The 26,025-nt window shown below is 43.6% G+C and overlaps 1 protein-coding gene across 3 annotated transcripts in view; it reads right to left on the bottom strand.

Moving 5' to 3' along the window:
• The window catches only part of Gli (carboxyl ester lipase-like protein Gli), a 32,152-nt gene extending 6,501 nt beyond the window's left edge, over window positions 1–25,651 (bottom strand). Inside the window, exons 1-11 of one of the 3 annotated variants that reach the window (XM_050184484.3) lie at window positions 25,010–25,651; window positions 21,121–21,267; window positions 20,080–20,230; window positions 18,960–19,151; window positions 14,179–14,378; window positions 12,802–12,982; window positions 11,952–12,142; window positions 10,520–10,670; window positions 9,082–9,244; window positions 6,375–6,710; window positions 1,301–1,369 (exon numbers count right to left, since the gene is read on the bottom strand). In XM_050184484.3, the coding sequence (XP_050040441.1) occupies window positions 1,301–1,369; window positions 6,375–6,710; window positions 9,082–9,244; window positions 10,520–10,670; window positions 11,952–12,142; window positions 12,802–12,982; window positions 14,179–14,378; window positions 18,960–19,151; window positions 20,080–20,230; window positions 21,121–21,267; window positions 25,010–25,507 (2,279 nt within the window). In that variant the 5' untranslated portion in view covers window positions 25,508–25,651. The remainder of the gene's footprint in view (window positions 1–1,300; window positions 1,370–6,374; window positions 6,711–9,081; window positions 9,245–10,519; window positions 10,671–11,951; window positions 12,143–12,801; window positions 12,983–14,178; window positions 14,379–18,959; window positions 19,152–20,079; window positions 20,231–21,120; window positions 21,268–25,009) is intronic. The other 2 variants (XM_050184485.3, XM_050184486.3) reach the window with 2 other exon arrangements.
• Window positions 25,652–26,025: the final 374 nt, after the last annotated feature.

The raw sequence follows: 26,025 nt of genomic DNA, 5'->3' as shown, positions 1-26,025 counted from the left end.
CCTATTTGTCCCAACCTTGTTTATACATCACTCACAATGAACTTTACTGTACCAATGCTGGCTACATTTATATATCATTTGGGCAATGAATAATTGTCTCGCAGCACGAAAAGAATGATGTGACTATATAACCACAAATTCACATGTCCACAATGCTGATTCCCCGAAGCATGCGTGGCAATTTCAGCTCAGCAAGTTCATTTCACAAGCTTATAAAATGTGGCTAGTTCGCAACACATTAAAGAGATAATTTTTGCAACAAGACAACTTCTAGACTGTAGTTACAAAACAAACTGGAATGCATAGAAATGTTGCATCAGCCTTGAACCCTTATGATGGATATTTTATATCAACAAAGGCGAATTAGTCTACGAAACACTGATTGTTCAAAAGTATTGGTTCTCCTGAAATGCCCATTGTTTTGAATAGTGCATAGTCCAAACCTTTTCTACTGTATCATGAGGATTCGTTGTAAAGAGCACTGACTGTACGAAGTGATCTTGTGCCACTGTACTGAAATGAATCACGCTGCACTGTGAAAAGAAAACATGCGCCATTCGTGCTGTTTGCATGCCATGCTATTTTCATTGACATACTATATACATGCGGAGAGTCTCACAAGGTTTTTGCACTGCTGAAGTGTTGAGGACGCTGAAGGCTCACTCTTTGAGATAGATTGGCTTTTTCTTAAATTGGTAATGTGTCACACCAGCAAAAAATTTATCTGCAACTGTTTTTAGGTATTCAATACAGACAAATACGAGAAAACATTAAAATTGTGGAGATCGTGAGCTAGGCTGCCAACTTGAGCAGTGGGCTGCTCAAGGACAGAAAGTTTACCATTAATGACAGTGTACTGCCAAATAAGGACTGCTCATGGCTAGTTGCAAGCAGCAGAATAATGACTTTGTAGGCTATCTGAAGCTTTCAAGAGCTTGTTAAATTGGCCATGCTCAAAGTGTTCTTGTACCGACAGCCCACTGTACAAGATGGCAGGCCCATCTAGGAAAGCTAAACACCCATGTCTATCCATGTTTCGCTCCATGGGACAGCTGCATCACTGTACACATAGCGATGAGTCTACACATTTCCAAGATGAGGAAATGTTTACAGGGCCAGACTGCACAGACAATGCAGATGAATTCAAAACAAGAAGCATTCGCTAATACAGAATGCAAACGAATGCTAGACAGATGCATAAAGAGAGCCAGCAGCACACCCATTCATGCAAATGTGGCGTTCTTGTTGGAATATGACAGGGAGTATTGTGGCACGTCCTGAGTTAAAATGGGGGACTCACCTAGAGGTACTCTCCGTCAGGGAATGCATTGAGGCGTGCGGAATATCATCTTCGTCAACCAGATGACGGCTGTTTCAAGAATAATGTTAAGAGGAGTGAACATTTTGCTTACTTGTCTACACTTATTCTGCTCCCCCAAAAATCGGGGTGTGCAAGGCAAATAAAACAGCCGACTCTGTCAACATACTCTATTAATATTTCTTTTACTCTTGGTTCTGGAGCATGCATTTTTCTTGTGGCAAATTATTAAAATAAAATGTGCAATAGAAGCTTTTTTTTTTTAATTACACTATATAGATGCATCATAATCAACAACTGGGACAGAAGATACTTTTTTCTCAGCTTTCATACCTAGTGCAGTTGCTGTCACTAATCCTTTTGCCGTTCCTTAAATGTCAATGGAGCACTTTTTTTATATGCATTTGAATACTCAGGAACATAGTAATGGCACCCATCTTTTTGTCTGCAAGCATTAAAGGGCAACTCTGCAAATTCTTTTGTTCTGTGAATGTGGGGATGGGAATCAATCGCAGCACACTTTTGAGGGAAGAGCTTTTCCTGCATTCTTAGGTTATCACTGACTATAAGTGTGTCCAGACGTACTTTCTCAGACAGTTCCACTTTGTTTGCATGCAACACTGCTGGCAATAGCCAATGCAACTTCCAAGTTTCTGTTGTTTACTTTTGCACTTTCACGAATAAAAATCTGCGTGCATACTTTGGACAGATATTTGACAAGCAAGGAGACAAGCTGTTCAGTAAGAATATCACATAATGGCAAGATACCTGAAACTTTTGAGCAGAATTTTGTAGGATGTTAAAACAGAAAGCCAATTATTTGAGAAACACTGCAGAAGGGAGAAAGCAGCACACGTGATATGAGATGGTCATAATATAGTTCCAGGTGTTTTCACGGAATGAACAGCACAATGTTTGTCAAAAGAAATGGCGCTACTGTGACCAGCTACAAGGACAAAAAAAAAAAAAAAAGAAAAAAACTCGTGATTTCAACAACTCAATTTCTTTTGACAAAGGCAATGCATGCCTTAACACACTTGTTGCAAGAAATAGAGTGAAGAGTGGAAAGGTGAACAAACAAAGACAAGCATTGCTGATGTCTCTTTCCAACATGGCACCAATTTCTCTCTTAAAAAATGTTTGCTCATCTAGATGTGCTATTGGTACTATTCATCAAAGTAATTACAAAAACAAGCTACCCTTTTTGCTGAGACAGCAGAGACCAAGAAATTAATGAAACAAAGTGCTATGTCCTTCTCCCTGTTACTGTAGTACATACTTTTGGGTGCTGACAACAAAAGTAATATGTATGAACACTTAAATCTGGAATATCTCTACATGTAATAAAGTACCTGAATTTAGTGCTTGTATGACATGCTCATTTTTACGAATGTTTATGGTGGTGGTAAACAGTACATGAAAGATATAATGACAACACACAAATGCTAAATGTTAACCCGGGACCTGTTGCCAAACAATATGTTCAAAGTTATGCAAACTCCACCTTTTGTACACACTGCAATACACACTGCAACTACAAAAATACAGCTTCTGGCAGTGTTAAATGTGGTAAACGCAGTCAACATTAAAGCTGCCAAGTTTGAATTGCACATTGTATGTTAAACTGCATGTGTCCCACAGCAAGCTGGCAAAATTTGAGTGCATTCAGTGCAGGAGAGAACTGATATTAGAAGTTCCTATACTGCAGTTAAACCGTGCAGAAGTCTGGCAACACTAACAGGTTATGAAATGAAGCCTGTTCTGTGTGCTCAATACGTGGCATCCAAATTGCACTACCAGCGAAGGCTGCCTCAGTGTAACAGAAGCCAATTACAAAGGCCATGTTTCCGTGTATTGCAGGAGCCAGAAACACATCATGGTCGAAATGTTTTGGACAACACCTATGTGCACAGTGTACACACGGTTCTTGCATGTGCATCTCGGCAGTCAGCCCAAGGTAGTTTTTACAGATGTTCTCTTGTATGTGCTACTTTCATAATACAAGTGAATTAATTTTGGGCAGAGTGCACTGTATGAAGAATCCAGGAGCTGTTTACTCACTACCAGGGGAAGACATCGTGTACAGTTCGCGTATCTTATTTTGTTGTAGCGCAAGCTGAACAGGGACAACAGAAAGGCACATCTGACACACGCACACAGTGCTAACTTTTGGTGGTTTCAGCTGCAGAATTCCCAGAGCGTACATGGTTTCGTAATGTTTCGGAGCAGACGACACAGCGGTGGAATTTGCATTTCCTGACGTTAGACAAGCCATGCCAAAGTGGTTTTCGCTGTTGTAGGGAGGCTTTGAGGCAGAAGTTTCAAGGAGAAATTTTGGGTTAAAATATTGGGTTAAAAAAAAAAGGAGAAATTTTGGGTTAAAACTGAACTAAGGTTCCAGTGTGTTTGCATGTGTGCGCTTATCCTATTTTGTAAGTGTAAGCACTACATTAGTTACAAAGTCATCTAGGCGACGCAAGCCATTAAATTTTGTTCTGGCCGCTTGTCAGTGGCATGCAGTCTGCACCAAATGCATGTCTCTTCGGTTACTCAGTTTATGTGTGGAAAATAAATACAGTTGCCGACATTTTTTTCGGACATGGACTGGGTCGCAAAAATGTCTGAGTTATAGGGCTGGCTGGAAAAGCTAATTTCAACAGTAAAATGAATTTGCTGTTTTTTACAACTCCAGCACTTCAGAAACATTGGTTGAGGTTGCGAGTGCATTTCTCATTCACCCGTTACCATGTGTGTCGTCGCAAAGTGCAGATATCATTCGTGCGACCTTCACAGTGCTGTCAGTTTAAACTGTGTTCCACACATTGATCGATTCGGAACATTGTCCCTACGCGAGCTGTCGCCATTCCTATCAGTATGCATACTCGCAAACTTTTGCTGTACGTGTTCGCGGTAGTTGCTGGCTGATTGCCTGCAAACCCTGCTTCAAGCGGACTGCCATCAAGCGCACACGGCCACTGTGCATGTGATCTTATGTTAGATCAACGTCATTCTACATGATCAACGTCTATGGATAGGAACATATATCAAGGGTGAGTTTCCTGCAACGGCATGCCGCCTAACACTCCCGCCAGCTAGATTTAACCAGCGTCGTCTCTTTGGGAGTCAGCGGCCAAAGTTGCAGTATGGTGCAGAGTCAACGAAATGCTTTGCAGTGGCTGTACGGGACTTACAAAATGGAGGGACCATCTCACCAACGAAAATGAGAGCACATCCCGCTCGTATGCTTCAATTCCCGGAAACAGACGGCTGCTTGGCCTACAAGTTTTGCATGTGCACAGCCTTTGTAAAATGTTGTTTTGGTCATAGTGCGGTGCTGCTTGTAGGGTGGAAATTCACAACTCTGGTGACTTACAAGCGGTCTACGCTGCACTCATCTTTACCTAGGCGCAAGTGTCTTTCTGCACACTTTTCCCATCATGCCCATCAAACTGACATACAGCAAGCTCCTGAAGTCAATTAGTGGGGCTGGAATGACACATTCCCCCATTCTCATTATAGATAAATCAAAATTCTTTGTTGTATGCTCAAGAATTGCTGCACTATCGCTATCACTATAATTGCAGACAACTTTTTGTGGCTATGAAGGGAAAGCTAGGGAGGCAAAGTGTGCACAAGGGAGAGTGCTTCTGAAAAGAGTCCTGCATTTTAATTCGTGTTAGTTTAGACTGGGGAAAAAAAAAAAACACCTTATTAGAAACGGTTAAGTAAGACAGAACACACCACTGAGTGTAGAGGTTTACTTATTTTGCAGCTTTCCCCTTCAGCGTCTGGGGAAACGCGAAACCGTTACACGTGGAAGCTGCGTCAATTCAGCAAAGTCTGAGCAACCGGAAGCGTTGTCAAACACTGCCGGACTACTTGGCACGATAACACATGTGCAGCAGTCACGCGCATGTTGCTTTCCCTTCATAGCCACAGAAAGTTGTCCACAAGTATATATAGCCTCAGGCAGTCAACATGCTGGTAATTAAAAGAACAAAACAGAACAAAAGGAGCCATTGTATTATGGCCTGACCATGCAGTGTTTCCCATGTCTGTTTTGAAGTGCATTAATGTCACTGAATAGTTAATAAGTTGGCTTTTCTACAGCTGATGTTTTTCTGTTCACCTACATTTAGCAAATAATATAGGCAAGCTGCTTCACTCAGAATAACACTAAAGGGCGATGTGAACACAATGCATGAAGGAATGCTAGCCACAGCTGGCACTTTGTACTATTTTTACGTATGCATTCACTCAGCTCCTGCAATTCATAGCCTTTGTCTACACACACACGCAGACATGCAACCCACTTTGAAAAGATTAAATGGGTTCCATGAGTTTGCTTCAATGCTGTTGCAGCATTTCTGATATTGTGTCTTATGCAAAGCAGTGGAGCAAAGTGAGCTAACACACAGGCAAGCTATTACAATGAACTGAAGGACATGTTACCTATGGAAGAAGAAGCACAAAAGCATAGGAACATGTATGACGACGCAGGAGTTAGCTCACAACTACTTCATTTGTTACACAGACACATTCATATGCAAATGAAAAGTAGCTGTGTGGTAATTACAACAATGAGTGGGCACCCACTCATCACAACAGTCAGTGCCTGATGGAACATCTCAAAATCACACACTTGGTTGTCTCCTTATGCAAGTATTGTTGCGATCAGTCGATATTGTCATGACCTGTGCATGGCAAGTCTTTATGTGTACTATACACGTCGATCTAACATCTTGCATGAAACATTTGGAAGTTGCTGCCCGCGTCATTCATGTTTCTACGCTTGTGTCTATCTAGCAATAAACATGTCCTTCAGCAATAAACAAGCTGCTCTTATCACAAAGGACATCCACAAATACATGCTGCTTCACAAAGCAGAGCACACACAGCTAGCATGGAACAAGGACAGACAAACAGGCAGGCAGGCAGACAGACAGCAAGGCAATTCGTGGCAGTGAGATCGCATGCTGGGGCCGCCCACGTGCAGAGGGGAGGAAGGACCGAGTGGCTGGCTGTGGGACATCTGATGCATCAGGCCTGGCCATACCTAGCAGCCTTGCAGTAGCAGCAGCACGCAACCACTGTCAATATGAGCAGGAGGCAGGCAAAGGCCGTGACGCCCCAGAGAGAGGCGGTGACGAGGCGGTTCTCCCGCAGCAGTGGCTCGTCCCAGGGCGGCCACGTAGGTGCTGGACGGAGGGCCAGCTCGGGCAAGTAAGCGTTCCAGAACTGGCTCTCCTTCTGGCGGTAGTCACGCAGCATGAAACTCGAGGAGTTGAGCGCCTCGTAGTATGTGCCATTGATGCACAGGTACTGTAGCAGACCCCGCGTTGCAGGATCCCAGCGGATGGAGCCAAACAAGGAGGTTCCCCCCATTGGGTCTCTGCAGTGTAAGTGGGAGTGAATGAAACTGTGTTCAAATGTGAAACTTTGACTGAGTTAGCACCTGCATGAGGACTAAATTCGCGTAAAATGCTAGCATGTACAGCAGCAAGAGTTCCAGTGTGCCTGAGAAGGGAAATGATATGTTAAAGGTAACCAACAGACAGTAACTTTTGTCACTGTTTCATGCCAAATACAGTAAAACCTAGTTAAAACGTAGTTGGCAGGGAACATGCATCAGGTACGCACTAAGTGATGTGCTTAACCGACAACAGCAGATGAGCGGCTATAGGCTTGCCAGCCAGAAAAGAACTACATCTTATCTCACTCAAACACACATACGGATGTCTTGTTTGCGAGCTGGCAGTAAAAAATCTGTGATTTTCACTTGAGGCCGTGGCAGCCTTGCAGTGATGACGGCATCTTCATACTCCACAAGGCCAAGAGCCAGTCTCTCTATAAGGCCCCACTTCTTTACAAACGCCCTCTTGACAGTCAACACATACGTCACATTGGATATGGAAGGGCCATCATCCACTTACACGTAGTCGTCGGAGATGATGTGGAAGGTGCCAGAAGCTGTGGAATAAGGAAACATGTCATGGCTGCCATGCTTCCATGTTTTGATGTCGCTATCGGTGACCACTGCTGAAAGGTATGTGAGTCTAAATTTCACTATCTATGGTCTGCGTGCACAACATTTCGCCGATTCTGTGCTTGTACGCACAGAAAAATGAAGTAATTGCAACACACTAACCATCTGGCATGTGTGGGGAGGCTCAACTCTCGCACATCCCCTGTGGTTGCTTTCCCTGCATGGCTCTTGCATCTTCTGTAATCTGGCTTCTCGGCGTAACTAAGCGCCGGTGGCTGCCGGGATGGTTGCAGCATATTACGAGGGATCGCGCAAGTGTTGCACTGCTAACGTCACCTAATGGAGGGATTACTGGGATGTGAAAGGGAGTAGGCTTTTACTCTTTGGCTTGGGGTCAGTGAGTGGCACAGACGGTCAGTGAGCGGCACGGACGGTCAGCACGGACGTGCACACCCACAGTTCGCGGGGCCGTCCTGTGAAAGGCTTAGGAGCAGGACACCAGAATTGATGAACACGATCGTGTGAACACGCCATCGTTTCCATGACTATACATGCAAACTATTACGAGTTGGGGTCCAGCATGGAGGCGAACATATTCGCTCACCATCCGGTCATGGTGAGTCAGACTTCCTCGATTTGTTGCACACCGATCAGCATGTTCCATGGGTAGTAATTCGGCTAGCAGGCATTAGTGTATGAAAGATGCAATATATGCCCTTTTGATTGCTAGCACTACTTACTGTGTTGTCGTTCCTTTGTCCCAAGAGCACATGTGAAATTCCCACACATGCGGTAAGCGACTATGGCCTAAGCGGTCAGCCAATACATTAGGTTCAATGGTGGCAAGGTGCCACATTCATCGCAACTATATTTAAACCAGAATTACTCATTAAGCAGAGACATATTAATGAGGTCTCACTGTAATAGCATTAACAAGATAAAACTTGAATGGCAGTAAGCTCATCCTAATCATAACACAGTAGCTAGCAATAAGCATGTAGTGCAGAGTTGCTTATTCTGTTCAGAGAAATGGTACATTTAATATTGAAAAATAAAATAACTGACATGATTATGAGCTGGGGTTCTAAATAAGATGAGTGTCCTTTACTTCTATTGCTGAACATACTTTGAAACAGTGAGCTATTGGCACTAGAAGCGGTTAACTACTGACAATTTAGGGGAGCTTGTCAGGCTCTTTTGCAAGTCGCCATCTTCCGACTCTTTTTTTTTTCTACATCAGCGTGCACTTTTGTTTCCTATCTGCATCAGACACCATTTGCAACCATTTTCACATATCGCCGACTGAAGACATCGCAGCTGAAGGCGACGAAGGGACTACTTCGGTTTATGAAGGATACGGGCTTGGACAAGCGGCTGTGACAGTGATGTCACGTACCGCACAAGAGTGACAGACTGTAACCAACGATGTGTGTGCCGTGTTATGTGCCCTCTATCTCTTCTCCCCATCTTTCATCCCCCCCATCCCGCTCCCATGTGTAGGGTAGCAAACCGGTTAGGCTAAACTGGTTAACCTCCCTGCCTTCCTTCTCCACTTTTTCCTTCCTTCCTTCCTTCCTTGGTTGTTAAGTCAAATGGGATCATGATTCACTGGCTTCAGCTTTTATCTCTGCCTCTAATAGCGACACTTCTTGTTCTGAATACTCAGCTCATCACAGTTTGATTCTAGGTTCCGTTGTGACGTCGTAGAATTAAAATGCCAAAGCAGACTTTTTATTCCATTAATTTCCTCTTTCTGGACACATCTGCACTGGCTCACCCAGTTTTGGCAAAGTTTGCCCAGGCCTGCATAAACAGCTGGCTCATGTTGCGGTCTCCCTCACTCCAGAGGACGTCATTCAGTTCCAGGTTATCCGGGTAGAACTTTGGGTCCATGAATGGCGCACCAGATACCATCAGGTCGACCATGCTTTGTGGTATTCCTGAGAGTCAAAGTACCACAGTCACCAAGAGTGCTATGTAGACAGCTAAGAGATGTTTCTATGCTGTGCATCACAATAGACCAATTTCACTGTGAGTTTCACAATGCCACTGTTGCCATAAAGCATGCTGCTAGCAGTAGTCCTTAGCAGGTTGAAGGGCAACTACGTTAAGGAAGCCTGTTGTGTTTGTACCATAACAAGCCCACTTGCTCCTTGAGAACAACATGCAGAAGGGGAAGAATAAAAGGTTCTACAGTAGGAGTGGGTTTGAGGAGATGCACCCTCTGACTTCCTGCTAAATGTCGCTGCACAGGCCAGAAGCCTCCCTGCTACATTGCCTCCCCACAAGGTTGGTGAATACTCAGGCATGGCTATCAAGATTGGAATCACCGCACCGCCTTTATGTGCGACTTGTGAGACTAATGACAATGTTAACACTATTTGTTGGAGTGTCCTAAGACTAATTTCAGAGCGCAAATTTTTGTCTGAAGCACCCTTCGAGCAGCTAGGCGCTCCATAAGTTAGTGGGAACGAAGTGGTGTTTCTGCAAGGACACCAGACATTTAGGAGGGAGGTGTCCCGACTCCTCCTGAAGTGTTTAAGTGACGTGGACTTAGCCTATGGTTGGCAATGTTTGGCAGACTCATTTCAGGGAATTGTGTCGGAAGGTGGGCGGCCCAGTGTGACACCGTGCACAGGATGGCTCACAGGCTGCAGGCTTATGTCTTGTTCCACTTTGCTGGGTGCATCATGTCGTTCACTCGTCTCGCGCTGTGCTTCTTAATGGTGAGAAATTTTCCTGAAAGGGGGAACTTGGGTGGAGCAATCGCCAGCATGTTTTGCAAGGCTAGGTCTGCCTGCCGCCAACAACACACCTCCGCCCTCACCCCCTCTAAAATTCACTAGAAAAATCCACAGTGCCATTCCCTTCAACACTCCCCTCAACAGTGCCTCAAACCCAAGTACACTAAGTGGCACCAGCAGGGATATAGTCCATCGGTCCGAACATGCTGAAATTGGTCTATTATCACGCAAGCACCATTGCTCTAACTGCCAGTTTTATTTATGCAAAAACAGTACAGCAAATACTAACCTTAAAACTATTACTTAGAGCCCTGTAACAAGCAAAATAAAGTTTACTTGTCCTGTTCTGCCAATGTCTAAGCAGAAAAGTTGCGCTGCTACTAATGATTCAAAAGCATGCCACCATTTCAGCCTCCTAATGAAGTATGCTCACAAGCAAAAACAGGGAAGCTAAGCAAGAATCTGACTTACCATCCCAATCATAGATGCGTCTGCCATACTGCAACCTAGGATAGCTCTCAAGAGTGTAGTTCACCACGTAAGCATAGACACGAAAACCTTTATTCAGCAGAAGCTTCATCACCTTGTCATGAGGGGCCACAAAGTAGGAGTCCGAGAGCATCTGGAAGAGTTGGCATACGCATACATTCAGTCGCATTGCATGCTAGCCGACATACCAATCGTCAAAGAAATTCAAGTGAGCTTTGCTATGTTTTGTCATGTTCACTTAACAGGGTTTGTACAGGTTCCAGAGACAAAAATTCAAAGGTATTTAAGGACTTTCAAGGCCCTGCCAAAGCTTTTCCAAGGGTGCAGAGCAGCATCTCATGTAGTAATTTTTTACTACAATGCTTCCAAAACACTATAGAAAGCTTTATTGCACTAGAGATACAAAAGTTATATTCGAAATTTCCAGCCTTGGTCACTTCAAGTTCCTAATGAGACATGTATAAAAAGCAGCGTAAACACAGAAGGCCACCAGCGCCAAATGCTGGTGTCTCTCGCTCTCGCCTACCGTCGGGCTTTCCAGTTTTGAGCAAGTCGTCGTATGAAGTGGAATGCGTGAGCACTTGTGCCAGCTTAAAATTTATATACTACCAGTGTTTCTAAAATAGGAAGTTTCCCAGGTCCGCGCTGATTGGCCGTAGAAAGCAGATCACATAATCAACCTTAGACTTTATTATAAAAAAATTGAAGGGTTTTCAAGGGTAAAAATGAATTCCAGGACTTTCAAGGGTTTTCAAGGACCTATGCACACCCTGCTTTAGCGAACTGTAGTTCTCATTTCTCACATGAAAAAATAAGTGGCAGTACAGTTGAACCTTTTTATAACGAACTCAATACTAGTTCTGCGAGAAGTGGTTATATCTGTAGTTCGCTATATATGGATTCACTCTTAAAAACTCTAAAAAATTTGTTGCACTGAAGCTGGCATCAGCAGTTACAACTCAGCAGCACTTCGGTCCAAAAACCAGATTTTCAGTGCCATTTTTGTTCCCAGTGTGTTCCCAAACATAGCAGCAAATTTCCGTTAGAAACTTCCATCTAAAGAACGAAATGCGGCGCCATATAGCTCTTTTAAAACAGTGCCCGGTTCTGACCATCTGTCATTTCGAAACCACAAGTGCAGCTGCCATTTTTTATTCGAGCGCTTGGGATATATTTTACTCGCCAAACTCTGAGAATTGCTCAAATTGACCGGTGTGCAGCCAAATATGTCCGAATTACTGAGAACTAAATTTTATTAAGCAATGCATGTGCCTGCCGGAATCGGAGGACAAGTCTGAATTACCCAAATTAATGAGGGTCGAATGAACAAGGTTTTACTGTACTATGCCATTACAGAGTGTGGCAATCTCTCTCTGACACTCAGTGCTACCATACAGAGAAATAGCATACTTACATCGACGTATCCCCTCATCAGGAGGGTCTGATTGTCCTGATCACTCCACGGAGTGTACATGAAGGATAAGGCACTGATGGCAGCTTCCTCGTTGAGCGAGTAGTTGAACTGGCGGGCGTAGCGTTTCAGGTACATTTGAAATGTGTCTGGTGTCATGACGTAACGGTTGCTCTTGAGCTCTCTGTCTTGTTCTGCAAATTTGTAGTGTACATTTAGAACCTCCTTCTAAGATGTATTTTATGCACGCTCATTTACCTATGCAGACACCAATATACTGAAACATGAAGAGAGAAACAAGCTAGGATACACACAGATATTTTGACGCCTGCCAATGTCTAACTCTGACACGGTTTCAGATAAATCATGGTGTACCAGGGTAAAGCTGCAGTAAAGAAATGTATTGCATAGTGGCGCTGTACTGTTAGCTTGATCCCTAAGGTGTGCCACTTGTTTATTGCTGCTTACTCACATTTCAATTTGTCTCAACATTGCGAGCATAAGAGTTTATTTAACAATCATCAGAAAGGCAGCAAAAGATGTCCTCATAGTCAAGCTTGTGTGGCAAGAATGGACAGGACGAACTGGCAAGATGACTCATGCTACCTTGCTTGGCCTGCCCTCACCACATCTACTTTAGAAGTTTTGACCAGACGTGCATGCAGTACTACTAAGGTTTAAGTGTAATGGTTTTACAGGTGTGTATCGAACCACCCATATTTTAATATTTCTCTTTGTTATGAGATCACAAAAGTAAACGACACAAGATGATGAGGTGGATTAACAGTTGGGCGACTACCATCAACTGTAACAGCAGGTTACAAAGGGCTTTGGTAAGATGTATGCAACTCACTGACAATGTAGGATGCCTCATCACGTGTGACACCAGTCATGTACGCCACCTGGCTACTAAACAGATGGGCCTCCTCAGGTGCGAGGTCTCGAAGGTAGTCTTCTGGGAACACGGACACAATGCTGTCTGAACGTGTGTGACGGTCCAGGACGGGTCCCCACGGTAGACGTCCAACTGTTGGCTGCACATATGCAATCACCAAGAATGCTCAAAGCTTCCACCAATGATCACATTGCTGATGAGCTGCAACTGCATTTGAGCAGCTAACATGTTGCCAATGAATTGTTGATAACAGCAGACCTCTTAGGAACTGGTAAAGCTGCCATACATTTGTAAACATGCATTAGTGGTCTGTTTCTTCTCTGCATTAGAAACCTTAGCATTGTTTATGTGTCATGTAGACTTGTGCTGTACAGCTAAGTGGTGATGATGATATATGGTGGCCCCTGGGAGGGTTCTGTGTGCAGGGAAGAGTGTTGTTTAGTGTGAAAGGCAAATCAAGCAGCAGGATCTAGACTGTAGGCACTGTCACTGTAATGCGGTAGCACTGACCACAAGCTAAAGGTGGCTAGCCTAAGAATGAAAAGACCAATGAGTCACCCTTTGTGTACTGCTTCCAATTCAAGTTTGTACAACTTTAACACATTTGATAACAAATACTTATATTCAAACATAGTATCTGCACCGTACTATAATTCTATAACACCCTTAGTTGTAAGCAAAAAAAGAACTTTAGAAAAATTGTACCACCCTGAGCTAGACCCTGCTTATAAATCGCATAGAAAAGAACAAGGTAACTATATCTGAGACAGATTTATGAAAACAGTTAACAGTACTGCAGAGTTTGCAAAGTTGTTTCCGCTGTTAAGTATGAGTCATCTGGTCCTGCACACAAAAAGTTATTATAATATATATATAATAATTTATTTAATAGAATATGATTATTGCAACCTATGCAAGCAAAAAAAATTGACTAAGTACAAATACCAGTGACCAGAGCTCAGCACCAACACCAAGTCACGAAGATTTTCATTACACTAGTGCAGTCACAAATACTGCCAACACGAAGACTTTTGTGGAGAGAATGGCAACCATAGCAGGTGCTTTATTCCCCAGATAGATAGTTTGCTGTCTATATTATTGCTTGTTTGAATGTGGCTAAGAGGGAACCACCCAAGGCACCTTACAGTGTGAACTCTTCAAGAACATCTAAAAAAAAGGAAGAGCCAACAAGAACACTCACAAAATAGTCAACAAAATCCTATACGGCTAGTGTCAGCACTAGCAGCACCACAGTGACAAGTGAAACTGTGCACCAGGCCACAAGTGTGGCAAAACTGGCCTGCCACTACTGCGCTTACTAACAGGTGCTCTCACCTCGACAGTAGCCAAAGTGAATTCAGAGCTGCTGTTCCCCTTGCTGCGCAGGCAGTCCAGTAGGCGCCAGGTGCTGTCGCCATAGCAGCCCACCTTCTCACTATACAGCCAGCTCATGTTGCGCATGCGTATAGGGTCTTGGTCCAAGGCCCACTCGGCCACCGGCGATCCGCCAGCAGCAATCACCCGCTGAAAGGCCACTGCGCATGTGTTCACAAAGGATTAGGCATGCCGGTTTCAAAGTGATACCAAGCACATACAAAGCTAATAAAGCTTGGGGGACTTTCTGGCTACAACTGATTATGCAGAAAATGTAGTGACAATGGCTTAAGCAGTGTTTCTTTGTTATATTCTAGTTATCTCAACTAGAATATATATATATATATTCTAGTTATCTCAACTAGAATATATATATATTTTGTTTTTATTCATGGAAAAATTAACTGGGACTGTTGTGCGCTTTCTGTTATTGCAAAGACTACTGATTGTTTCCTTTTGTTGTTGTTGTTTATGCTGTTCCATGCTTGCACTGCACCCTGCTGAAAACATGTCACATTGTATTTCATGTTGGGGGGGCAGGAGCAAGTCAAGCTGTTTGTACAGCTTTTTTTTCTAGCCTCCCCCATCTCAAAGGATGGAAAATAAAGGAATTATTAATTATTAATATAGGCTACCCCCATTTGCTCTCTAACCCATACTGCTGTCTTCCTGTCCCTTAATGTTATGCTTAACATTTTTCATTCCATCTCTCACTGAGCGGTTCCTTGGCTCCCTCTGAGGCTTTTTTGTTAACCGCAAGTTTTTTCCTTATATGGCTAGCTGAGATTAAAAGGAAGAATTGGAGTTGGGCAGGCAGTGTAATGCGTACAGGGCAGATAGTCAGTGGTCTAATAGGGTAATAAAAAGGGCAAAAAGGGAAGGAACGTGTAGCCAAGGTAGGCTGAGAACTAGCTAGTGCAATGAAATGAGGAAATTCGCAGGCATAATTAAGGTGGGGTCAGCTGGTGCAACACAAGAGTAACCAGAGATCATTAGGAGAGGCCTTCGTCCTGCAGTGGACATAAAACAGGATGCGATGACGATGACCTTTCTACATGGCTGGTTCCAACTATGCATACTCAATGCCACCTTGGCTGCCAGGCGCTGCCTAAGCTTTCGCCACCCTTACTTCGTGCAGATGCTCTCATCATAAACTTACAGAACATTCCTCATCCTCTTTAAACACAGACTTGAACTTAATGTGTGCCTCTGGGAGCTGCACGGCCAAACATTATATGCTTTGCTCTCTCCATGTAAACATATTTCCAACTCCTGCTGAGAAATCTCTTCTAAGATAACAAAGGTTGACTTCTGCTAGCTACAGCAGCCACTCTCTCCCCTTGCTCTTCTGACATCGGCATCATCTCAATCTGCCCACAACCTCCTCTCACTTGCTGTAGTAATAACTCTTTCTTTACTCACTGCCACTGAGAGTAAGTGCAATTTCTTCCCTTCAGACAGCAATTGACCACCTTCAATTTAGGCCCTTCTAATTTGCACCCTTCCATAGCAGACACTGCAAAGGAGCAAAATCTGGCAGCAGTATTTGCAGAGGACAGCCTTCAAAAAAAGCAATCAGGGTGACTTTGTATTGATTTGCATTAACTGATTATGCAACCAACACATGCTAAAAAGATTGTATGTAGTACTTTCATAGTCTCCGGTGTTTTGTTAGTGCACTACTGCTACCACAAGACAAGAGTGCTTCTTTTTTTTCTCTTTCATACATTCCTCGGAAAAGACACTGCACACCTTCAGAGCTCCTGCGGTATTGCCTCATATGCATAATATAAGACTGGGAAATACTGTGCTGTCGCGCTGATGACAAAAATGCAAGCAGGTCAAACATACATCATATGAACTGGCTGTCAGTACTGGCTAACTTCTTTGACATTGCTGCTGGTTTACGGTGGCCTTACACACCTACACAGAGCGTAGGGAGAGCTGTCCTAGGCACCTCTACCTTCAGTGGGCAGAGTACGCCCAAACTCCTAGGCAATCTATAAAAGAGTGAAATGCTGTGTTTGCTGCACATATATATAGTAGCAGCCCTGATTTCTGCGACATGTGCATATTTTACATGTTCAACATTTTTCTGATCCCCCACCTAATGAATCTTTTGCACTGAAAGAAAATTCCTTCGCAACCTCCACAGGCATTGTAATCAATGGTGCAGGAGATCAGCTGCACAAGTTATCCGGCACATAGCACTCAAATGCTATAAGAAAGCACTGCATAAAAATTTTGCACTACCAGAAACCTTGAATGCAACAAACTTGCCATTTAAGACAGTAGCTAACAGAAATATTCAATATGAGACAATATTTTCTAGCCTCTCGTAATAATACTTTACCGCAACCATGGAATAATTATCTCGCGAGCCAACAGAAATATTCAATATGAGACAATATTTTCTAGCCTCTTGTAATAATACTTTACCACAACCATGGAATAATTCTCTCACGAGCCACAAATTTCATTTTTATTTTAGAGTGCAGGGCAGTTCCTGTGGCGAGCATTGGTGTCCCTCGTAACTGAGCAAACAACCACAGTGAAGAGAGCGCGAGGAGAAAAGCAGAGAAGGAGGGTATGGCAAAAGCATGAGATGAAAAGCGTAGTGCCACAGAAGACAGGCTCTGCAGCGATGATGACTACAAGACGGCACCAGAGTAGTGTGTGTCGTCTGTTCACCGATGTTGCCACCAATCCTATATGTGGAAACAAAGCACTGCATGAGTGGTGGTCTGTCTGTGGTGGCTGCTGTGAATCACGCCCACACATCAGTCACGCGCTGCCTCTCGCAATCTCCCAATTAGCGAGGCAGTCGCACTACAGAGAGTGTCCACACCAGCCAATATATCGCAAAATGAAAGCACGAATACAGCTGCACTCGAATTTTGCATTAGGAAGTATCTTAATCGTGGGTGAACTTATTACTTTTCATTTTTACAAGATTGATATTTACTTTATTTCCTGTGCAGATATAATGGTAGGCAATCACAAAGCAGTACAATGTGGTAAGCCATGTAACTACATTTTCAGTGATTCAGTTAAAGATATAATATCAGTATTTGTGTAGCCATGGAGCACTGCCATATTTCTTGCAAGAGTTAGAAAAAAAATCACAGACAATTACGATACTCCCTAATGCGAAATTTGAGCACAGCTTTAAATATGTTTTCATTTCATGATATCTTGAAGCAAAGAATTTGAGAGAGCATTGTAGCAGAGTCGGCAATCGTCCAAAATTTGATCTGTGGGTCAAGTGCTTCGGCTTATATACATGACTCGTTCAAGGTTCTAGTCTAATTGGTCATGCCCGCAAGGCTTCCATAAAGTACTGCACAATTCGTGTTACACATGCAATCAGATCACAAAAAGCTTTGGTGACAATAGCCAATGGATGGAACTATCGATAACATTCGAGAAACTTCTGATACATGCAGGGATAACGTTTCACATTTGTTAGCCGGTAAAAAGAAGTGACTGAAGAAAGATAAAGAAGTAATCGGTGAACAGACATCGGTGCACTACTTTGGAGCCAGCTTGTAGCGGTTGTCGCCGCAGACACTACGCTTTCGTGGCACTACGCTTTTCCTCTCACACTTTCACCATACTCTCTTCCCCCACTTTCCGCCTCATGCTTCTGCTGCACCCTCCTCTCCCACTTTCCTCCTCAAACACTGCTCACTCTTGCCACTTTTTCATCTCCCGCTGCGCTTTGTGTTTGCTCTTTCATCCGCTGTGCTAGTTTGGTTACGACAAGAATGCTGACACTCGACACAGGAATGGGTGCCTAAGAACTGCGCTATAAAGAAAAAAATTCAGTCTGCTAGAATGTGCCAAAAGTCCACTACGAGGTATTTTGACAAAGAATATAAACAGGTTTTTTTAAGACCTGTATTAATTATTATGCAGAGACAGTGCAAATACATAAAAATGCAGAACAAAGACAGTCGTTAATGTTGATGTTGAAATGTCTACCAAAAATGTTTCTAAAAAAAAAAAGAAAGAAAGAAAGCTTCAGACTTTAAAGGTACAAAGTATGGCAGAGCAGCTGCATAAGTTGTTACTGAAACACCCATAAATCTAAGAATCACACAGCAAATTAGTGTTGTCATTGCTCTAAACAAAGAATCAGTATCTTCAACAATTTGATAAATATTCTCGTGGGTCTGCTAAAGAGTATTGAAATGGGCTGGTTAGTACATAATGACAAGGGAACCAACAAACCAAGAAATGGGATAAAGTTTAGGCTGACACACACAGCACTCACCAACAACCATTGTTTAGTGCATACCGACAGCAATTTATTGCAGCAACACACAGTATGAAGAAAACAATGCCAGAAATATCACTACCATATGAGTGGCTGTCACACATTTGATAGGCAACAAATCTCACTGCACTGCACCAACGCAGAAAGCATGGCAACACATGAACTGCCGTTTGGCAGATGTGAAATACCTTGCAGATCTTGTGAGCACAATGTCCTTCGCAACACTGTAGCACTGTGCATTTGTGAAGCAATGGTTCACATCTACATTTTCACAGCCATGTATGTTGTTCTAGACTTCACGTCTCTTGTGCTGTTCATTTACTCTTCAAATCTGCTAATACGTCCACTAAGCACTAAAGGAATACTCCTCCTCCTCCTAATTAATCCAAATATCTCCTAAAATGGCAACACTACGCCAAAGTAGCTCCTGCACATGTTCACATTCTTAGCGGTCACCACTCACGATTGCGTCTGCTCATCTGATGGACCAAATGGAGGCCAGCGCTGGCGGCTCCAGCACCTGGACCAAACAGGGTGATACGAGATGGGTCTCCGGAGAAGCCTGCAATGTAGTCTCGCACCCACTGAATAGCAGCCGCTTGATCCAGCAGACCATAGTTGCCTGGTGAAGCACCATCCCCCGTTGCCAGAAACCCTGTAAAAAAAAGGGAAGTGCCAGGCTTGAGCGGAAGCTTTAGCTCGGGCCCAACTCCGATGCCGCATTATTGAAATACATGTAAAATGCCGAAACGCTTTTCTGAAATAAACCATGGACCGATTTTAATGAAATTTGATGTGTTTGGGAGAGAAAGTTAGATTATAGTGACTATTAGAAATGTAATTTAAATTTAGAACCTACATATTCTTAAAGGAATTTTTAAAAATGTGTAAGCTTGAAAAAAATAGAAGCACGCAGTTTACGAACTCGTAGCTCTGCACCAAGAACAGATATCGCAGTCCTGTAAACTGCATCCATTATATTATCCAAAATGGACAAATTTCGTATGTCAGTTTATGTCTTACATGAATTTGTTAAAATGTTTACAAGGGTTTTGCAAAAGCTCTACTCACATAATACTCATCTTTTTGAGTGCCATATGCAACATATCAATTTTGTTCGCTTTAGATGTACTAACAGATGCAATTTACAGAACTGTGATATTGTCTTTTATTGTTGAGTTACAGAGTTGTAAACATTATAGTTTTATTTTCTGAGAATTCACTATTTTTGCCAATTTTTATTAATAAATTGACGACATAAATCAAAATTTCCCAACCAACAGTCATTAGACTTTACCTTTCTTTTTTTTAAGTGCAACAAACGTTATCAAATATGTAGCAGTGGTTGCTGAAAAAAACTACTTCACCTTTCCCATGTATTTAAATAGCAGCCCCCAAGCTAAAGCTTCCTCTTAAGCAATTCCTCTGGTTCTAAACTCACTGCGACAGAACCGCGCTTTCACAGTGAACGCCACCATCTTGTCAAGAACACACACACTCCCTTCACATTGACATTGGTCACATGTGTAGTGCCTGATAAAGTTCTTGTGGCTACAATGGAGATCAGTTGGCATTCCACTCACCTAAAGCACCTAGACGATAATTGAAGGTGACCACAACAACCTCTTGTGAAGCAGCCAGCATGTGACCAGGAAACAAATTTCCAGACCCATGATCGAATTCACCACCATGTATGTGCACCATGACAGCAAAATTACGGTTCACATCGGCCAGCTGGGGAAGAAAAAAAGAACACAGCACGCCAGATTACCAAACAAGCATGCCAAGTAAGCATGCTTAAGATGGTAGCTCAAGAAATCTCAAGAAAGAGATCGTAGACAAGCTATTTAATTAACACGAACTCTCCGGAGAATTTCGACAAGAAATATCATCAATGGCATAAACATTATTCATACAAGGCACGATACCCATTGACCAGACTAACAATGTGTAAAAACTGATTCGAAGTAATTTTACCATGAAAGAAGGCTACATATACACCATGCAGATGCTCACATGTGAGAGAAGTCTCAAGTAGTCATTCGATCAAACACCCTGTCCATAAATAAGATGTTTCACAAACTGTCACAATGATATGAAACCAATATGAAACAATGAAAGCCAATATGAAACAGTGAAGTGTACATGCACCAGTTGCATGTACATGCAGTCCTTGAAAATGTAGCATGAATGCCACATTAACATGGGTTCACGTACAGCCACCTGTTAAAGTCAGCTTAAACAAAGAGAAATGAAGAAAAATGAATATAATATTATCCATTTTAACTAGGTTTGTATAAATACAAGAGGTGGAAGGTTTGGTTAATGACAAACATTCTTGTCCAGCCTCGTGTGATGGTTTTCATACAATTAGAATTTCGTTTTTTACAGTGTACCTTAGCATGACTCTTTTCCATAGACTTTCATTAGATTTCAAAGAACTGCACCCTATATAGCATCTCAATATAGCATACCATGCTTCAGTGATGGGCAGCAAGAGTGAAAAAAAAAAGGAAACAGACTGAAAATAAACAAAGCATAGGACTTCAATCCACCCATTACACTGATCTTTCAATCAAGCTGTCCATTCCAAAGCTTGGTGTTTAACAATAAAACGTACTCACATTAGGTGTGTAGATATTAAGGTAGAGGCAATCTTCGCTGGTAGAGGGGACGCCCATGTGTTGACCTTTGTAGTCAATATGTTGTATGCACGAGTCCCTGAAATTCAGGGCTTGCACATTTCCCAAGGGACCATGAGCCTGAGGTTCCTGTTGACAAATGATTTTTATGTCACTCTCATGGCATACACATCACAGGAACTAAAATAAATGCCAAATTGCATCTGCAGATCACATAGAGCACTCAGTACAGATTGTGGTAAAGGGTACGGCACAGTTGGTAGCATTTAACTAACAACATTGTTAAACATGCAAGCTCTCATTAGTAAGGCAAACAAAAAGGGAACAGGCAGAAAATGTGGGACATGAATTAAAACGCGCTGTGGCTTTCTCGAGTTCTTCTCATGAAGAAGTGATTATAGTACACCTTGGGAAAAATTTCTCAACTGAGCTCCACATATATATGACTGACCCAAGATACACAACTTTGAGCCTAAAGTGGAAACAAGGCATGAGCATGTAGCATATCTCCGTAACATGTAGACCGATCGTAATTCCCATGTGCAGCACACATGTATGACACCTCTGTCCCCACATCCTCATCAACTGTGGACTTCAAGCAGATGACTACCAAGTTTCTATTGCATTTCTTGGCGTTCCATGGTCTCTTGCTTGATTATCCTCAGTACTATGTAGCTACACCTAGTCTTGTAATACATAGTCCTAGGCAAACCTAGGTATGACAGCCATTTGAACATACAATACAATTCTGGCACAGAACAGCTCGCTGCAGCAATGTTATTTGTTACTTCACTCGTTTAATATCACCACTTTGGGATTAATACCATGCCTGTCATGCAGTTACTATTGCTTGTGTTTATGTCAATGAACATTATATATAGGGTCCTTTGTCTTGCATTATATGTATACATATATTTTTTTTCATTCAGGGGGTAAAATCGAGTGTTATCTTTAAGGAGGGAAACCAAGCAGAAATCAGCCATTTTGTTTTCCGGCAGGCCAATGTTTGGGATTTTTCTGGTAAGCTTTACAAATGATTAACACAAGCAATGGCCTCCTTTTGGACGCAAACCTTTTATTTAAACAAGCGAAGTCACTCACACGGAGATCTAAAGGCAAGGAGAGCAACTCACAAGTCATAAGACAAACTCATCTCTACAAATAATAGTTGTCTTTAATTATGAATACATGGTGGTGATGGTGATGGTATGGTGATCCATTCTTTACACTGTTCTTTGCACATTACAAAAGTGTCCCTGAAATGGTTTGGACAGATTTTGTAGACGCATGGGGCACAGCTTACAGTAAAACATTTGCGCCACAATTTAAATGAAGCATCTCACATTAAGAGAACTACGAACGATTAGAAGTTACCCTCCTCCCTAGCTATGTTTCTCTCCTCAACTCTTTCGCCATAACATCGGTGCTAAGCTGCACCTTCACTGGCTCTGCATCATCATGTGACGTCACGTTGTCTACTTCCAGTGTCTTGGAGCCAGTGCGCTAAGCCTCTCCAACCACTCCGTTAGCCACCTGGCAGCCGATTCCCAGTGAGAGCTATCCAAGCAGTGTGCATTGCAAGCGTTCTGTCATGGTGCTGAGCATGTCCGGTATTCCCGTAAATGCAGGTGAGCTGGCTGTTCTGACGGATGGGCAGAGGAGTAAACTAAAGCCCCTCGATACTACTATCACTGTGATGATGAGGCTTTAGCATAAATGTGAGCGGCCTGCACAGTGCAGCCACCTGGTGGCGCAGAGCTTAACCAGCCAAGCACAGAGCTAATATTGCTGTAACCGGGAATAGCTTGATTATAGGAAGAGAAAACAACAATGAAAGTCTCATTTTTGAATTTCGTACCAGAACCCCCACACCCGATATGTCAGCGTGTGGCTGTCGTGTTCAGTAAAAGTTTTTGAAACTTCCTCAGTTCAGTCTTTGCCTCTTTAAAAATACAATGTCGTCCATTTTCACTTATAAAAATTTAACTAGGCCCGAGCAGTGGGTGTCAAAATCAATGACACCACAGCAAGCTGGTGGGGGAATTTCAAGACGACGTTGCCACGTGTCTTTCGTTTTTTCATCTTTTTTGATGTATCAAGAGTGCTCATGCCAAGAGTGGCTGTTTTGGTAATGTGGCAGGGCAAATTTACTAAAACGGCTAAAATCATTGCTTGCTTTGGTGTTCATTTAATTTCATTAGTGGCAACACACAAATAGCATTTGAAGTAGGCAACTTCAGACTAATGTGGTGATGCTTAGTTCATACGGAAGCACACTGTGGGTGTTGTCAGATGAAACAGCAGCACCATGCAAGGGGTGTATTTCTTTGTGCACGATACACTGCTAAATGGGCATCGCACCTATTTTCAGGCTAGTTTGGTCAATTTTGCTGCATGTTTGTTTCAGTTATAGGCACAGCCCACTATGTTTATACATTTTACCTCTGTACAGATGCTGCCATGTTCATTGCATAACAAGACAGAAGCACATAGGGTCCACTACAGTCCACAATGAAGAAAAAAAAAAAAGAATAAAAACCTTCAAATACAATTCAGAGATAATTCTTGAGCGGGCCATTTTACATTGTACGAACGCATGAACAAGAAGAAAGCAGAAAAAGGAAGCTTTGAAACAAGTAATTTTTACCCGATTACACTGCCAACACCAGTATTAAACTTTTATTGTCGCAGGGCTGGTTTGGCAGATCACATAGAGCACTCAATACAGATTGTGGTAATGGATATGGCACACATACCTCACAATGCCTCATCCTTTGTTGAAGAGAAGAGAAAGCACGTGAAATTGCACTTTTTTTTTTTCGCCAGCAGTTTACAGGTTAGGCACAGCTCAATGAGCACAAAACAAATGATAACGCTGCTATCAGTTGCCCAATCTGTGCAGAACGATACTGTATGTCATATTTTGTTATTCTGTTGCCACTTTTCTTCTTCAACGAAAAACATTTTAGAAGCAACGATCAGGCAACTTGGTTGCAATTTTTCCAATCTAAATATTCTTCCTGTAGGAGCCTCTTGGAAACTACCACAGCGATGTTTGCTCAGCCATGGAGGAATTCAGTTATGTCAAGGCGATTCTCTTCAATTCCTCAGCCGTTATTTTTATCCATTTTCACCTGACACATTTACCAATTTTTGTATTAAAAGCAGCTTCCTAACAATATCTAAATCTTGGCCAATCCCCCGCAGTGGGTATATATGCACCATCGTATACAAGGATGTCCTATCCACCTATTTGAAACATTTCTAAGGAAGGCAGTGCCTTTGTGAAAATTACTCTGTGATTGTCTGAAACATCATAATAAAATAAACGAAGTAGCGCGGACGCACTTTATCAGAGGTCATGGTCGGTCAATGAGTACCATTGTCCCTTTCGCCATACTCACACGTACTATTACGCAAATGCAGGCGAATTAAGGTGTGTTAGGTTGCCTCTCGTTTTCCTTTTCCTTTTTTTTTCCCATAAAGAAAGCTGTACTTTCTCTATTTTGTAGTCGCTAGGGGACCGCACATGCAGTCATTACAGCGTTACTTGACGCGCGTTAGCTAATGCTAGCTTAGCGGGGCGAACGATCGTTCAGCCTCGGGCAAAACGGCGCAAGTCGGCACCGCTCCTGACAGGCCGGACACGGCCGTCCGTAAATCGATCGCTGTTTCAGCAACAAAACAGAGACCTTGGCGTTTACGCGCTGTAAACGCATGCGATCGCCAAGGCCTCCCCGGAAGTAGGGTGAAGTCACCGCCGTGATTAATCGCAAAACCCCGCAGCCATGCCCACTGCGATACAACCCCGTTGTTCGACGGCCAGCAAAGAGCGCGCGCGACTGCCGTACACACCGATGCACGGACTCACCTTAAACCTGTTGTGTCCGAGCGGTGGCTGGGCGTACGGAATGCCCAGGTAGGCCACCGCGCTGGAGGGGTACTCCAGCCTGTCGTTCCAGTGGTCGATGCCGCCTTGCGCCACCGGCCGTTGGTCGGTGCGCGTGAACTCGGGAAGGTCGCAGAGGTAGACGATCCTTCCCGTAAAAACACCGATCGGAGTCTTTGCTGTTCTGTACATGGTCGGCGTCGAGGTCGGTCGTATCGAGCACCGTGCATCGCTGTACCTTTGGAAATCGTCCGTCCGCTCGTACAGTCCGGACGGCCTCAGGTCGGCACGGTACAGCGTGGGACCCGGCGGGGCTCGGTTCCGAGGCAAGAAGTCCGGCGTCACTGGATCGGGATACCTCCGGTTTGGGTCATTTTTCCACTGCTGCCCATGGCACGCCGACCACGGCCCGATCGCAGACAGTAGGAAAAGTGCAACGGGTAGCGCGGCGGCACCAACGGCTCCGCCGCCGCGCCTCATCGTACGGTTCAGCACAGTCGTCCCGCCCGATTCATAGCCGCGCGCCCGACACTATGGAGGCATATCGATGCTGACTAAACAGGAAGGGCCGCCGCACCCGCGACAACGTGAACCCAACGAACCACGCCTTTAACGTACGCTTCAGTTTTTGAACTTTGAGCCCCGCTCGTCGCCTCTCTTGGGACGGTAAACAACTTTTAGTTTCACACCTGCCCGATGGGCGCCGCTGGTGTCGGCAGCGCGTTGTAGCGCGTTCGCGTCGGTGCGCACGCGCGCTGACGCACGCAAACACGGAGAGGATCACGGTGGCCATGGAGGAAGGAAAATGAGAGTGGCGCACTCCAACCATAGTTCAACGCGCATGGCGCGCGGCAGCTGCGGCCGGCGCGTGTGGGAAGTGCGCATGGCAGACACTTTGCTCATTGGTTGAGCTCTACTATCTGTAGACAAGCGCAACACAGCACCGGACTCTGCCATTGGCGAGATAAAAAAGAGAAAATAAATATGCCAAGCGGCGC

This window comes from Dermacentor andersoni, chromosome 4 (assembly GCF_023375885.2).
Source record: "Dermacentor andersoni chromosome 4, qqDerAnde1_hic_scaffold, whole genome shotgun sequence".
Taxonomy (NCBI): domain Eukaryota; kingdom Metazoa; phylum Arthropoda; class Arachnida; order Ixodida; family Ixodidae; genus Dermacentor; species Dermacentor andersoni.
The sequence above is the reverse complement of the archived record's forward strand: the minus strand, read 5'-3'. Positions and strand labels throughout refer to the sequence as shown.